Source organism: Corticium candelabrum, chromosome 6 (genome assembly GCF_963422355.1).
Source record: "Corticium candelabrum chromosome 6, ooCorCand1.1, whole genome shotgun sequence".
NCBI classification, from domain to species: domain Eukaryota; kingdom Metazoa; phylum Porifera; class Homoscleromorpha; order Homosclerophorida; family Plakinidae; genus Corticium; species Corticium candelabrum.
Window position 1 is genome coordinate 2,135,552 of NC_085090.1, and position 14,035 is coordinate 2,149,586.

Below are 14,035 nucleotides of genomic sequence, written 5' to 3' on the forward strand. Positions count from 1 at the left end.
ACTTGTCGGAAATAAACAACAGAACTTACCTGTCTGTAACGAAATCGATCGCTTTCTTGGTTACTAATTAACTAATAATTTTCTATAGTTATACGGAAAAGTAACGATTAGACGTCCCGTATGTCGAAATCTCGCATTTCGTGATAGACGACAACTTTTCGTGTGCGAAAGAAAAACATTTGAGGGATTATTTCATGGAATCCAGAAGGTATTACATGCGTTTAATACACAACTCTTTAGTTGTGACCGTTTAACTCAAACACGAAGTTGGAATCCTACCAGATAGATCGTTTTCAGTGAATGAAAATAATGGTATATTCTTGCGTTCTTAGGATCCAGGGTGAACATGGGAAGTGCTAAGCATAAAAAGTTTGAAAGCCTGCAATGATAGGCCGGTAGGACTGTCCATGTTCGTGAGTCCTATGTGTGACAAACCCAGCGACGTCCGTGCATGCAATGCGGCGTCTACTGTTGATAACTCTCTTGCCGTCAGATCAGAGAGCGTCTTGCCTTCGAGGCAGACAAATGAGTGCAGTCTGCGACTGCATAATGCATCAACAGTTCAGTTGTAATTGTCGTGTGTGGTATGTGTGGTGATGCTGCAGGCAATGCAGTCAAGATGACAGGCAAGAAACGCGATAGTAATGTACTGTGCACTGACGGAGGCGAACTAGCTGTGAGCCCGAGTAAGATATCGCGACGTGTTAAGATGCGCGACGCCAGAGCGTATGCTCATGGCAACAGCTTAGCGTCTATTGCTGTCGAGTCTCCACAGTCCAGAAACCGTTGCCTGGCTCGTGAGCGTCAGCGCCTTCAGCGTATTAGTAAGACCAAGTCAGATGAAATGTTGAAAACGATAGCTGCGCAGAAGGCTAACCTCTTTGCTCTCGAAACCAATGAAAAGCGCTAGATGTGGCTCGAGATCATGACGCGACGTAACTTTGAATGCAGGGCGCTTGAACCAAAGATGGACGCAGTGCAAGACTAGAGGCCAAGGCTGCACTCGATAGTGAACGTAGAGCTCGTGAAACTGAAGACGATCGCAGTGCGAGACTTAAGGCCAAAAGCTGCACTCGACCGCGAGCGTAGAGCTCATGAAACCGAAAACGAACGCAGTGCGAGACTAGAGGCCAAGGCTGCACTCGATCGTGAACGCAGGGCTAGTAAAAGCAAAGACGGACATAGAGCCAGACTTACGACCAAGGTTGCACTCGAGTGTGAACGTGCGTGGCTAATAGCGCAAGTGATGGCATGTTTGAAAGCAAACAAATCAGTTAACATTTGGATGGAGTTGCAACGATGGACAGCAGAGGAGGAGGAGGGAAAGATGTGGCTAGAAGAGTAAGTAACCACATCTGACTGTTGTTTTTGTTGTTGTTGTTGTTGTTGTGTGTGTGTGTGTGTGTGTGTGTGTGTGAGAGAGAGAGAGAGAGGATGCTTTAGTATTGCATACTGCACTCATAGAAACAGTAAAGAAACATGTGCAGTGTGTTGAGGGTGTTGGCTGACTTAGCTATATTGAATTACAGAGCAGCCAGGTGTTGGATATCAGACGTAGGTGGCAAATGGTTGCCAGGAAACGTGCGTGTTCCACATGTTCTTGCAGAGTTCTACACAAATTGCTCGTGAACAGCCACGAAACTCAGCAAGAAACTACATCTCCATAAAAGTAGCAAATCTAGCGAGCCATTTTCACGTCTCAGACCGTTCCCTTTTGAACAATCACTACGTGATGTCGTCAGAAAGAAACATTGCGGGGAGGAGGCGTGAGAAATGTGTGGGCGAGACCGTATTGTCACCCTACAACAGCTATAGCAGTTCTTTTTAGACTAGCAACGTAAATACAAACAACCACAGTATCACGGCAGCAGCTTGTCGCTGCATGTGCAGTACGTATTACAAGCAGAAACAATCGTCACGGTTCTTAAATTTTACTAGCAGAAACTGGATCGCCACACTAGTACAAGCAGAAACTCGTCACAATATTACACGGTGTTACAAGCAGAAAACCGTCACAGCAGAAAACCGTTACAGCAGAAAACCGTTACAGCAGAAACTCGTCACAGCAGAAAACCGTCACAGCAGAAAACTGTCACGGCAGAAACTCGTCACAGTGACCCTTCTCGGCCACGGCAGCGACCAGACTTGGTGTCCTCCTCTTACCACTAGAAGTGAGAGCGTGGTGTCGCGAGCTCGCGTCTCACGCGGACCGGTCCTTTCCTAAATACATAATGGATGGCCTGACAGACGTTTTTAGGAACGGTTTGCCTACGGCTATGCCAAGTGCATGTCGTAAACTGCAAGCTCGTCGGTCGTCGACAGCTAACTCAGAGCTGAGGTTGCAGCAGCCCGCATGTTTGGTCTAGTGGCTCCTGGCGTGTCAACAGTTCAGGTAATCCCGATCGCGGTGATACCTAAGAACAACCAACCCGGGCGTTGGCGCCTTATCATTGATCTCTCGTTACACCTCGTCTAACCAACATGTGTTAGTTCGGGAAGAGCAGGCGCAAACGGGTCTCTTGGACATACTAAATGTGCAGATGACGTACGGCAGATAGCATTTGATGTCCTTAAGCTGTGGTGCTCCTTGAGAGCAGCGACGAAGAGAAAAGAGAACGTTCAAACGTAGGCAATGGAAGCATTGAGTCTTTGGCAGATCGACGGTACAGAGATGGACCGGTAGTGTCGAGTCGCCGGAGTTAATAAAGCGCATGAAAGAGTCGACAAGCCTCCCCGCCCTCCAGCTGGGTGAGCTCCAGTCGATGTACGACGGTTTGCAGGAACGCTAGGAATTACGACGCGACTTGATCCGAGGATGCACGAAACTGTTGGTGACAAAAGCGAGCCGTTAGCAGGTTGTAAAGAGACAACGCATCAGCGGCGTGATTAGATTTCCCACGAATATGGATGGCATGTCATACGAATGAAAAATGGGCTTCAACAAACGTGAGAAGCCTTAGAAGGTGCATCACCAACTTGTCATGACAGGAGTAGCTACGCGAGGCGGGCACAACAGTGGTATTGTCGCACTGGAAGAGAGTGCACTCGCCGCGCCACTGACGACCCCAAGCCACGCTAGCGAGAAGAACCTGCACGCACTCCTTCGCTGCAATAACGCAGCAACGCCACTCTCTAGGCCATTCCCATTGTAGCTGGTGCTCGCGCCAAACAGTCCCGTAACCCTATAGCCCCAAGGCGTCCGAACTCATCCGCAACGTTGGGGGCTGCGAGGCAAGAGTACGTAGAGAGCACACGCTCTATTCCACAGGACCAGGGAGGTATCCCACCACAGTAGGTCTGCCCGCGCGTCCGCATTCAGCCGAACCCACTAGTGTAGGCGCTTGACGCAAAAAGCACGATAAGTCGACGAGGCGGTAAATAAAACATCTGCCAGCCATGATTACCGACGACCAAGCCAATCATCAATCATTCGGCAGGTTCTCTGTATATGCAGTGACATCTGAACGAGTGAAGGTAAGGAGTCAAATGCGGCTTAACTCAGTTAGACAGAGTTGACTCCACCCCAGAACTTAGCGAGCGCGCAACGACAGAAGGGTATATACGTAGCCCTGCTGCCGCAACAGCGTCATTTGCGCCCACAGCCTCCGTGACAACCATCATATTTCCGCTTCCCCCTACCCATCTCCATCCCATCACCGTTGGTTATCCAATGTGAAAGACTAGGGGGCCGGAATCCGGGCCTAAAAATACCCATTACCTGAAACACAAAACCAGAAGAAAGTGGCGCATGCTCATAGGCTACAGTCACACTTTCCGATCAAGCAGGTGTGGTGTCGTCAGCCAGAGATTCAAGGACATCTCAACGAGTGAACGTAACGAGTCAACTTGCAGACGCTGGGATTTGGTCTACATGAGATTTGGTGGCACTAATATAGACGATATTTGGGGCGAAGCTTCTAAAGCATGCGCAATCTCGAGGGTAACACGTACCTTTCGCCGATCTCGCTGTACAAAGTCCACGTTTCCCGGTCTGCTTCTGAAGCGTAGATCATCTTGTAGTTGACCAAACATGTAAGTTCACTAATTACCATTTCGTGCATCTTGTGGGAGACTCTGCGTAGAGAGGCGTAGGAAGCCATTTCTCGAGTACGGCTTCTCGAGGGTATCAGACTGCTGTTCATGCTGACGTGATATGATTCACACTCTGAACACATATACGTGAAGTAGAAAGGCAAACTACTCATCGCCTGGCGATGGACTAGTTTTGGCGAGTGAAATGCATGCGACCTGGGAACCCCTTTGAGGTAACCAGACATGTTGTTTCTGGGAAGTCTAGCTTGCTTCTGTACATATGTGATTGGACGAGTCGAAGTTGTTACTGTGATAACTTGCACTAGATAGTTACTGACGCAGATCAGAGTACAGTACACGCTGTACACAGTCTGTTTAATGCCTAGAATCCCCAGTAGCAGTTTATGTCTAAAGTGACACAACACATGCGCACTATCCCATACCTGTAATGTCTACATAAGAAAAGCAGAGGCTGTCTTAGAAACAGAGGACACAGTCTGAGACAATGCGCTGCCTAGGGCTGTTTCAACAGAAACAGAAAGTGTCCGCTTACACCAGCAGGTGAACATTTATGTGGTTGTCTGGAAATGAAGCAGGAAGCATGTCCTTTATCATCATCTATTGTCCAGCTGCACAAATTACAGGCCATGAAGCCACGTATCCGTGATGAAGTTGTTCGCAGACTTAGTCGAAAATCTTTGAGCAGAAAGAATTGGAAGCCCGCAAATGTTGCTGCTATTTGTAATTTACATTATGAGAATCACACAGGGCCTACCCGTTCTGACCTTAACGGCCTCCCCTCGTTGTTCAGCCATAAACGTTTTAAAGAGGTAGAAAGAGAAAGGTGCTTGTCGAAGTCGCTGACTATGTACTATTACCCTGACGTTTACTGCTAACTCTACATACACAATACAGATAGGTACTATTTGAGAAAGTCAGCGCAATTTCAAATAAATTTCTTCATGCAGCAAATGATGTGAACCAAGTATACGAATGCAATTTCAAACATGTTCCGAAGTGATGAATCCACAAAAAAATTATCGCAGCGCGATAACATTTAACTAATAGACAGCCAACTAGACCACGTACACTTTGTTGGCCAATGCGCACGTTCTGCGATCTGCCTACGGGCCTGAAATGCTAATTGTACGTAAACGATTTCAGAAAGACAGGAAGTAACAATTTGTAAGTGTTAGTGTACGTTGAACAGTGTCAAAAACTCCAGACCTTGGAAAAAAGTGAGTATGGTATGTATACGGAATGGCCCCAAAACCTACTGCGACCTTCGTTGACATGAGATGATCTTGTTTCCAATCGAGGAGCGGTTTCACACTGGTGGTTAGACCGTGGTAAAGTTCGGTTAAGTTAGGTTACTAAGGTCAGTGTGAAACCAAGTATGGTTAAGTTTGGTTAACTTCGGTTAGATCGTGGTTAGAGCGTGGTTAGCGTAACCAACCTCCAGACCATGGTTAGCGTTGGGTTAGACTCGGTTAAGAGATCGCGCTTGCGCAATAGGTCATAGTACTGTGTACTAGCTAGAAGCCTTGAGAATGCCAACTTCGTTTCGTGGCAATGCGGCTACCTTCTTTCTGCTAATGGTTTCGCGGTTAGACGTTAGGGCTCAGAAAAGGAGGCGTCAGAGGAGGCTCGTTCGCCGTCGGCAACGAGGGGTCCTTCTCGTTTTACTCTGTTTACTCCAGTGTGTTCTAAAAGTGGTAGCTAGAATGCGTCCCACCGGTCGAACATTATGGATCAAACCGAGAGAATCAAGGTGGTGGGACAGAATGCTTGCGGAAGCATCAGATACTGATTGGAGAGAGAATTTCAGGATGTCAAGAGGAACTTTCATGAGGTTTGGATATTGTTCTAGAATAGCTAGTTAACTGATAACCTCAATTTCTTCTATTGTGTGTAGTCTGTGCAATGATATACGACATCTGATCACGAAGAAGTCCACCCACTTGAGAGTCCCTATATCGCCAGAGAAGAGACTAGCCTTGACTTTATACAGGTTGGCTGGCAGTGAATATTATAGGACTGTCTCAAACTTGTTTGGCGTTGGTGTGTCAACTGCTAGCACTATTTCCAATGAAGTATGTCAGGCAATCGTTTCCCACTTGAGTGGTCAGTATGTCCAGATGCCACAAGGAGATCGCTTGAAGAAAGTCATTGAACGGTTCAGAAATATTGGTCATGGGTTCCCTCAAATTGGTGGAGCAGTAGATGGGTCACACATACCTATTAAAAGTCCACCTCTCAATCCAGCCTGTTATATCAATCGTAAAGGGTTTCACTCAATTATACTTCAAGCTGTGGTAGATTCATTTCTTTACTTCAACGATATCTGTATTGGCTGGCCAGGACGAGTCCACGATGCTCGTGTTCTTGCTAACAGTCGCCTCTTTGCAGTTGCTGAACGTGCTGGAACAGCCTTTCCTGGAAGTGAGACTGTTGTCTGTAATGGTGCTAGAATACCTGTTTTAATTCTGGGAGATCCAGCCTACCCTTTGAAAAGTTGGCTAATGAAAGCATATCCCGAGAGCGCCAATATGAGGGAGTCTGAAAAAAGTTTCAACTACAAACTGAGTTGTGCTCGAATCGCAGTGGAAAGGGCATTTGGGCAACTCAAAGGTAGGTGGCGAATTCTGTTAAATCAGCAAGAGACTGACATCAACAACGTTCAAGTAGTCGTTATTGCTTGCTGTACCTTACATAACTATTGTTTGGCACACAATGAAATCAACGATGACTACAGTGAAACTGAAACAATATGTGATCTTGAATCAGGATTGGCAGCTATTGGAAGGAGAGATATGGCGGCAACAGCAATCCGAGATAATATCAGAGACTATTTAGATATATAGAGTTAATTAACAAGAGGGCTGTAGTAGTAGTCTCACGTTTGAGAGTTCTGTGGGGGAAGGGAGGGGAGAACATGGATGCGTGTCCAGATGTTCGAGAATGCTGAAGGGTGGATGGTTGGGAGAACAAACTCTTCTCTTCCCCACCCCATGGCACTCTCAAATGTCAGGCCACGAATCCATGTGCTTCCCTCTTCTCTCCCCTCCCCCACAGAACTCTCAAACATCTGGTACACAGGAGACTACTGCAATCAGAACATGGTTACATTGTCTTATTAAAACAATCTGTTAATTAACATAGTGTTGTTAAAACAATGTGATAAAAATATTGTTAGAACAGTATTAACTAAAACAGTGTTGACCAATGTTAAAATATTGCTAGAACAGTATTAATAAGAACATTGTGTTGTTAAGAACTGTGTGTTAACAATATAGTTAGAACTAAAACTTTGTGTTGTTAGAACAGTGTGTTGAAACAGTGTGCTTTAATTTTTTTGGGAATTTTGTGCTACTGGTTTGCATTGTCAGGTTCTTCCATTTGTTGTCCTGTAAGAATTCGTAATGCATTGAGCAAGAATGCATCTCTTCGTTCAGCCTCTCTTCTCTCTCGCTCTTCTCTCTCTGTGTCAGCATCTTCCATCCTTGACATCAAATCCACGATCTTTTCCCCAAATTGAGTAAGTTCATTCACAACTCTATCAAGGCCACTGCTTTCTTGTCTTTTTTGTATTTTGGGTGCACTAGGAGGTGCACTAGGAGGTGCACTAGGAGGGGTATGGTGCCTACTAGAACTGGCAGGTGTTTCAGAGAAGCATGGGCTTTGGTCACTGCAATCTGGAGGTGTACCACTGCTATTTCCGGATACACATTCAGCTCCTGTTTGAGTAGAGTCGTACGGAGAGGCAACTAAGGAAGAGGACAATAATGTACAGATACCATCAGAAGACTCGTATACATTAGTACAAGGGCGTCACGTCTTAGGGGCTAGAGAGGGCGCTAGCCCCCCCACTTTTTTAGGGCGTGGCTTGCTATATTTTGAGTCAATTCTATTTTCAACGTTAATTAAACAGAAGTGTAGCTTGTCTTTAGCTAAATTAGCTGATTCAGCATAGATGTAGTACTGCTATGAAGGACTGCCTGGAAATCGAGGCTAAAGCACCCGGATACGGAAAATGTCAGCGGGAGACAGCTGTCACAGCAGCAGCTCTGTCAGCCTCAGCAGCGACAAGAACACAAAGCGGAAAGGACAGAAACTCCTTACCACCTTTCTAAGGTCCACTAACAACGTATCGCGGATTGTTGAAATGGAAAAGTAACACGCCAATTTTTTAGATCAAGAACTTCCCTGCAGCCAGAGTCGTCTCACTCCAAGTCTTTGTCATCTTTTTGTACGTCAAGGTTCGACGATACAGCTAGTTCTATCGTGACTGTGACTGTCTCTACTAGTACTACTGCTAGTGAATCTGGCCCGAAAGATTCTGTGTGTCATGCGTTTGATCCTTGCCGAGGTCCAACTGCTTGTTCTGTGACCAATGGCCCGTATCAACCTTGTGCAAAAGAACTGCCGCATGGGAAATTTCCTCAGACGAAATCTGGCACTTGTAATAGGTCCTTTCAACCACACTGGTACACACAATTTTGCTGGCTTGAGTACAGCCCTGCAGCGGATTCCGCGTTCTGCTTTCCTTGTCGGCTGACAGTAAAGCATAACCTGGATAAACAAGGTTGTCCAGACCAAGCGTTCGTGAGTAGAGGTTTCAGGAAGTGGAAGTCAGCAGTAGCTGACATGAGGCGTCACGAGGAATCTTTGAGTCATATTTCAAATGTTGGAGTGTGGAAGAATAGCCAACAGCAGGATGCAACCAGAGGAAGTGTTATGCAACAGTTGAGTACAGCCTACCAGACACAAGTAGAGCTGAACAGACGCAATTTACGTAAAATTTTTGAAGTAATTTTTTTAATGGGAAGACAAAACATCCCATTGAGAGGCCACGATGAATCTAAAGATTCTCACAACAGAGGAAATCTGCTGGAATTTCTTGAATATCTGTCACGGTACTGCCCTGACTTAAAACGCCATTTGGAAGGAAACTTTCACTACGTAAGCCCCAAAAGCCAAAACGACATGTTGAAACTCATTGCATCTAACATTCAGAAGAGAATTACGACAGCTGTCAAACACTGCGGCTTCTTTGGACTAATATGTGACGAGTCACAAGACATATCAAGGGTAGAACAAATGTCTGTCAATGTAAGGTTTGTAACAGACAGCCTGAATGTAGAGGAGAGGTTTCTTGGATTTTGGCCTTTAAAAGGTACTGACGGAGAAAGTCTGTTTCAGCAACTGACGCAAGTTTTGCTTGAGACGGGCCTATCAATGTCTATGGTACGGGCACAGTGTTATGATGGAGCGTCAAGCATGTGCGGGAAGCACTCAGGTTTAGCTACCAGGCTTCAGGAGGTCGAGAAGAAAGCTGGATATGTGCATTGCCATGCCCACAGATTGAACCTCAGTCTTCAAAACAGCTGCGAGAACGTTACAGATGTGCGAAACGTTCTAGGTGCTGTTTCCAGTCTCTATAATTTACTTGAAGGATCAGCCAAGAGACATGAAAAGTTTCAAGATGTGCAACGAAGACAGAACGAAGGAAAGGGCCCGCAAGCAGTACTCCAACGACCATGTCATACTAGGTGGGGTTCCAGGCACGCAGCAGTCCATACTGTTAGGCAACAGTTTGCATCAATTCTGATTGCTCTGGACGAACTCTCTGACGATGCTGCGATCGGAAGTGAAGCTCACTGTTTACTGACTGTTGTATCTTCATTCAATTTTCTCTTCTATGTGTCCGTTCTAGACACTCTACTAGGATTAATCTCTCATCTATCCCAGTACCTGCAGGGAGAGAACGTAGATCTTCAGGCAGCAAAAAGATCAGCTGATAGCGTCATTGCTACTCTACAAAGTTTCAGAACAAATGAAAGTTTTGAGAATTTCTGGCAGTCATCGGAGAAAGAGAGTAAAGCAAAAAACCTGACTCCACCAGCTCTCCTTCGAGCTCGTCGACCTTCTCACCGAATTGACGAACGAAGCACGACCCAATATCAGCCACTGTCACCAAAAGAACGTTATCGACAAGCATATTATGAATTATTGGATATCATGGTATCAGACCTAACTCGACGCTTTTGTAGCAAAGATTACCGTGTGTTCTGTGGAATTGAGAAGTTGTTGTCCGAGTCAGTCTCGTTATCGGCGCCAGATCAGTCGCTTGTGAGTGAGATATTACACTTTTACACAGGTGACTTTGACAACACTCAGTTCACGTCTGAAATAAGAGTATTTTACAATTATTCTAAACTGCACTTTTCTAAAGACGTTGTGGAGACCGGCAACATAGGTGCTCTTGCTCGTCAGTTTGTTTCTCTCCGTTGCACAGAATTGTTTCCCCAAGTCTTCAAACTGTTCAAGTTGTTTCTCTGCATTCCTGCTACATCTTCAACTGCAGAGCGGTCGTTTTCTGCTCTAAGGCGACTAAAATCATGGCTGCGAACTAGGATGGCTGACGAGCGCCTCCGGTCCCTTGCTCTGATGTGCTTCGAATGCGACATTGCTAAGGAACTGGAGAGTAATATTGATGATCTTGTTTCACAATTTGGTGCTCTTTGTGACAGACGTCTTCCTCTACAATAGTTAGTAAACTTTTTGTAATGTTGATATTAAAAAGAATTTAATATATATGACGCCATGAATTACGTCACATATCTCAGCTTCAAATTTGCGCCCCCCCACTTTTGGGACCCATGTGACGCCCTTGATTAGTAGGTGACACAGATGGACAGTCACCTAACACCATGTCCATAGCATCATAGTACGCAAAATCACTTGTTGTATTTCCTTCTCCACTTCTTCTTACTCGATCCTTGACCAGTCTGTAATCTTTTTTTAGATTATTTATTTTTTCTTTGCACTGCTCTGGTGTTCTGATGAACTTATGTTTGGCTAGATCTTGTGATATTTCCTGCCATATTTTGCTCTTGCTACCAGGCTTTGTCAGGAGATTCTGTATTCGCGAGTGTGACCACAGGTTGATGAGGCACGTCGTTTCTTCATAAGAAAATTGACGAGACTTTCTCTTTCTTCCTTGTCTTCCAGAATTTTCTACACGTTGATCAATTTGATGGTCAGTTTGCTCTTGACTGGCTTCCTGTTCTTGACTGGTTTCTTGACTGGCTCCAGACGGATTCCAGCCTAGGGGATACTGATCAGTTGTCTCTGCAGTTTGTAGAGGCTCCTGGCTATCAACGGTGAGTTGACCCAAGGCTTGATAGTGCCGAAACGTATCGCCAGTTCGGTAGCTTCCCGCCATTATCCGGGTTAGGTACAAGGTATTATAAGTGCCTAGTAATGCATAGTGATGCAGTAGCGCGCATGACCATTTCCGAGACAGTGTGAAACCACGTTGGTTGCCGCAACCTATCTTGGTTAACTTGAGTTAGCTAACCTAACTTAACCGAACTTTACCACGGTCTAACCACCAGTGTGAAACCGCTCGAGGTGAGCAAGGGCATGACCAAAAATTCCTGTATGTGGTGCAGTGAACAAGGCTGAGGGCATATACAAACTAAAACGGCGCGTTATTTAATTACAGTGGAGTCCACATAAGTCGAACTCGTGTAAGTCGAACTTCCGGATAGCGCGAAGGATTCTCTTGGTCCCGGTTGAATGCCGATCGAAGTAATACAAAGAGTTCCTGGTAAGTCGAATTTGCGTAAGTCGAAGTTTCACCTGTCTCGATCAATGCAGCAGACCCGTGCATGAGAAATGTCCGGGTAACTCGAAGAAATGATCACGTGACTGCGGCACGTGGTTGTGCTGTATCAGACGTCGTCCGTGTCCAGACATGTCGACAGAACATACATCAGAACGTTATCGTTCGAGCTCTCGAAAGTTGGTAACGCTGTCGCTTAAGAGAAAGATTGAGTTGATACAGTGCGTTGAAAGTGGTGGAAAGAGAAAGAAAGAAATTGCGAGCGACTTTGGAATAGCGCCAAACACGCTGTCGACTATACTTCGTGATAAAGACAGATACCAAAGGCTTTTCTATGGAGGAAAGACGGACTTGAACAAGAAAAGAGCTCGAGGAGCTGTGCACGAGGACGTAGATGAAGCGTTGCTAGCATGGTTTACGTGTGCAAGATCTGACAACGTGCCACTTAGCGGCCCCATATTGATGGGGAAAGCTGAAGAGTTGGCGAAGAAGCTAGGGAAACCCGATTGGTCTTGTAGTGTGGGGTGGCTGGACAGATTCAAAAAACGCCATTCCATTGCATGTAAGTCAATGTCTGGGGAGAGAGCTGCAGTAGATGAAGAAACTACAGATTCATGGAAAGCTGAGGTATTGCATTCAATACTTTCAAAATATCATCCAAGAGATGTGTTCAATGCTGATGAGACTGGGATATTTTGGAGACTCCTGCCTGACAAGACACTAGCCTTTAGACACGAGAAATGTCATGGTGGAAAAAAATCAAAAGAAAGAGTAACAGCTATGGTATGCGCGAACATGGATGGCACAGAAAAGATGCCTTTGTTGGTAATTGAAAAATTCAAAAATCCAAGGTGTTTTAAAAGAATCAGGAAACTTCCCGTTGACTATGAAGCAAATAAGCGTGCCTGGATGACAAGGGAACTGTTCATTAAATGGGTGAGACCGTTTGATGCGAGAATGAGTAAAGCCAAGAGAAAGGTGTTGCTGGTTGTTGACAACTGTAGCTCACATATCAACATACCTGATTTGAAAGCCACAGAGTTTCTGTTTCTGCCTCCAAATGCCACTGCCAAACTTCAACCATGTGATTGTGGAATCATAAAGAACTTTAAGAGCCACTATAGATCTTTAATGCTTCGCAAGCTGTTACAGCATATTGAATCAGGAATGAGACCAGGAGAGTTTTCCATTAATCTTTTGGATTCTGTGATGCTTTTAGAACAGGCTTGGAACTTAGTCACAATGACCACTGTGAAGAACTGTTTTAGGAAAGCGGGATTCTACACAGATGATAATTCAGATGTGGAAACAGAGGATGCAAATATCAGACCTCTTGTAAGAGAGCTTATTGACCGAGGTGTCATAGATGCTTCACTTACTGAAGATGAGTTTATTGAAGTTGATTCGGAGTTGTCAGTATCACCTGGATTGCCAACAGCATCCGAAATCATCGGCAGTCTTCAGAGTTCGGAAAAAACTGGCAACCCTCTCCATATTGAATCAGAAGAGGATGACTGTGGTGACGAACTACCACCAGTTAGCCACTATGAAGCTAGCAATTGCCTGCAAAAACTGCGGGTTTTTGTTGCACAAAGAGATGGTGATTCCGACTTACTAGAGAAGCTAAACAAATTAGAGAGACAGATTGATGTCTTTGCTATGGAGAACCGATTTCAGCCAACTCTAGAGTCTTTTTTCAGTGCAAGTACTGTAGGTAGGAGTGGCTGTATGTAAGGAGTAGAAATATAGCTTTTCTGATAAGTAGAATTTCGTTTAAGTAGAACTGTTATCATGGTCCGTTGAAGGTTCGAGTTAAGCAGACTCCACTGTAACAATACAGGCCACCGAAGGTAAAATGTTTGCAAAATTATTCCAGATCTAGATAGAACATAGCCTTGACATTTTTGTTAATTAATTAAAGAGTATCATCTCCTACCACTCTCTTCGATCAATCTAGTAGGGCGATTTGTCACCTCACATTTCTAAAAGTGAAACCCAGAAATTACGCATGCTAACACCAAGTTGATAGGCAGACTAATTTCCGTATACCGGGTGGTCTGCCCAGTGCTATGCTAATAGTCCACCAGGGACTATACTCCAACAACCACGTCGACTAGAGCCCGAAAGTGTTACAGTACCGCTGATTGTGGTCGCTCACGTTCGTACACAGACAATGAGACTACCAACTGCCACTGTCGGCTGTGATGCCACAAGCTCACTGGTACCGCTTGAATTCTATGTGAGCAAGCAAAAGTAGCCCTTTCTAATTAAAATAAGCATCAATACCATGGCCGCAATGCCTAGACACGAAATCGAGTAGCGAACCGTGGGAGCTGCCATGTTGCCCTAATTGCGAGTCCCGTATTTGGCTAG

The 14,035-nt window shown here is 45.3% G+C and overlaps 4 protein-coding genes across 4 annotated transcripts; 3 read left to right on the top strand and 1 right to left on the bottom strand.

Moving 5' to 3' along the window:
- The first annotated feature begins 5,529 nt into the window (after nucleotides 1-5,529).
- On the top strand, nucleotides 5,530-7,069 carry LOC134181386 (uncharacterized). The gene is made up of 2 exons (XM_062648657.1): nucleotides 5,530-5,884; nucleotides 5,948-7,069. The coding sequence occupies exons 1-2, from the start codon at nucleotides 5,583-5,585 to the stop codon at nucleotides 6,894-6,896; spliced, it is 1,251 nt and encodes a 416-aa protein (XP_062504641.1). The 5' UTR covers nucleotides 5,530-5,582; the 3' UTR covers nucleotides 6,897-7,069.
- A 799-nt stretch (nucleotides 7,070-7,868) lies between these two features.
- Nucleotides 7,869-10,598, top strand: LOC134181365 (zinc finger MYM-type protein 1-like). Its single transcript, XM_062648630.1, has 2 exons — nucleotides 7,869-8,166; nucleotides 8,226-10,598. The coding sequence occupies exons 1-2, from the start codon at nucleotides 8,066-8,068 to the stop codon at nucleotides 10,582-10,584; spliced, it is 2,460 nt and encodes an 819-aa protein (XP_062504614.1). The 5' UTR covers nucleotides 7,869-8,065; the 3' UTR covers nucleotides 10,585-10,598.
- A 65-nt stretch (nucleotides 10,599-10,663) lies between these two features.
- Nucleotides 10,664-11,415, bottom strand: LOC134181366 (zinc finger protein with KRAB and SCAN domains 2-like). Its single transcript, XM_062648631.1, has one exon. The coding sequence runs from the start codon at nucleotides 11,258-11,260 to the stop codon at nucleotides 10,664-10,666; it is 597 nt and encodes a 198-aa protein (XP_062504615.1). The 5' UTR covers nucleotides 11,261-11,415.
- A 130-nt stretch (nucleotides 11,416-11,545) lies between these two features.
- Nucleotides 11,546-13,396, top strand: LOC134181565 (tigger transposable element-derived protein 4-like). Its single transcript, XM_062648835.1, has one exon. The coding sequence runs from the start codon at nucleotides 11,795-11,797 to the stop codon at nucleotides 13,394-13,396; it is 1,602 nt and encodes a 533-aa protein (XP_062504819.1). The 5' UTR covers nucleotides 11,546-11,794.
- Nucleotides 13,397-14,035: the final 639 nt, after the last annotated feature.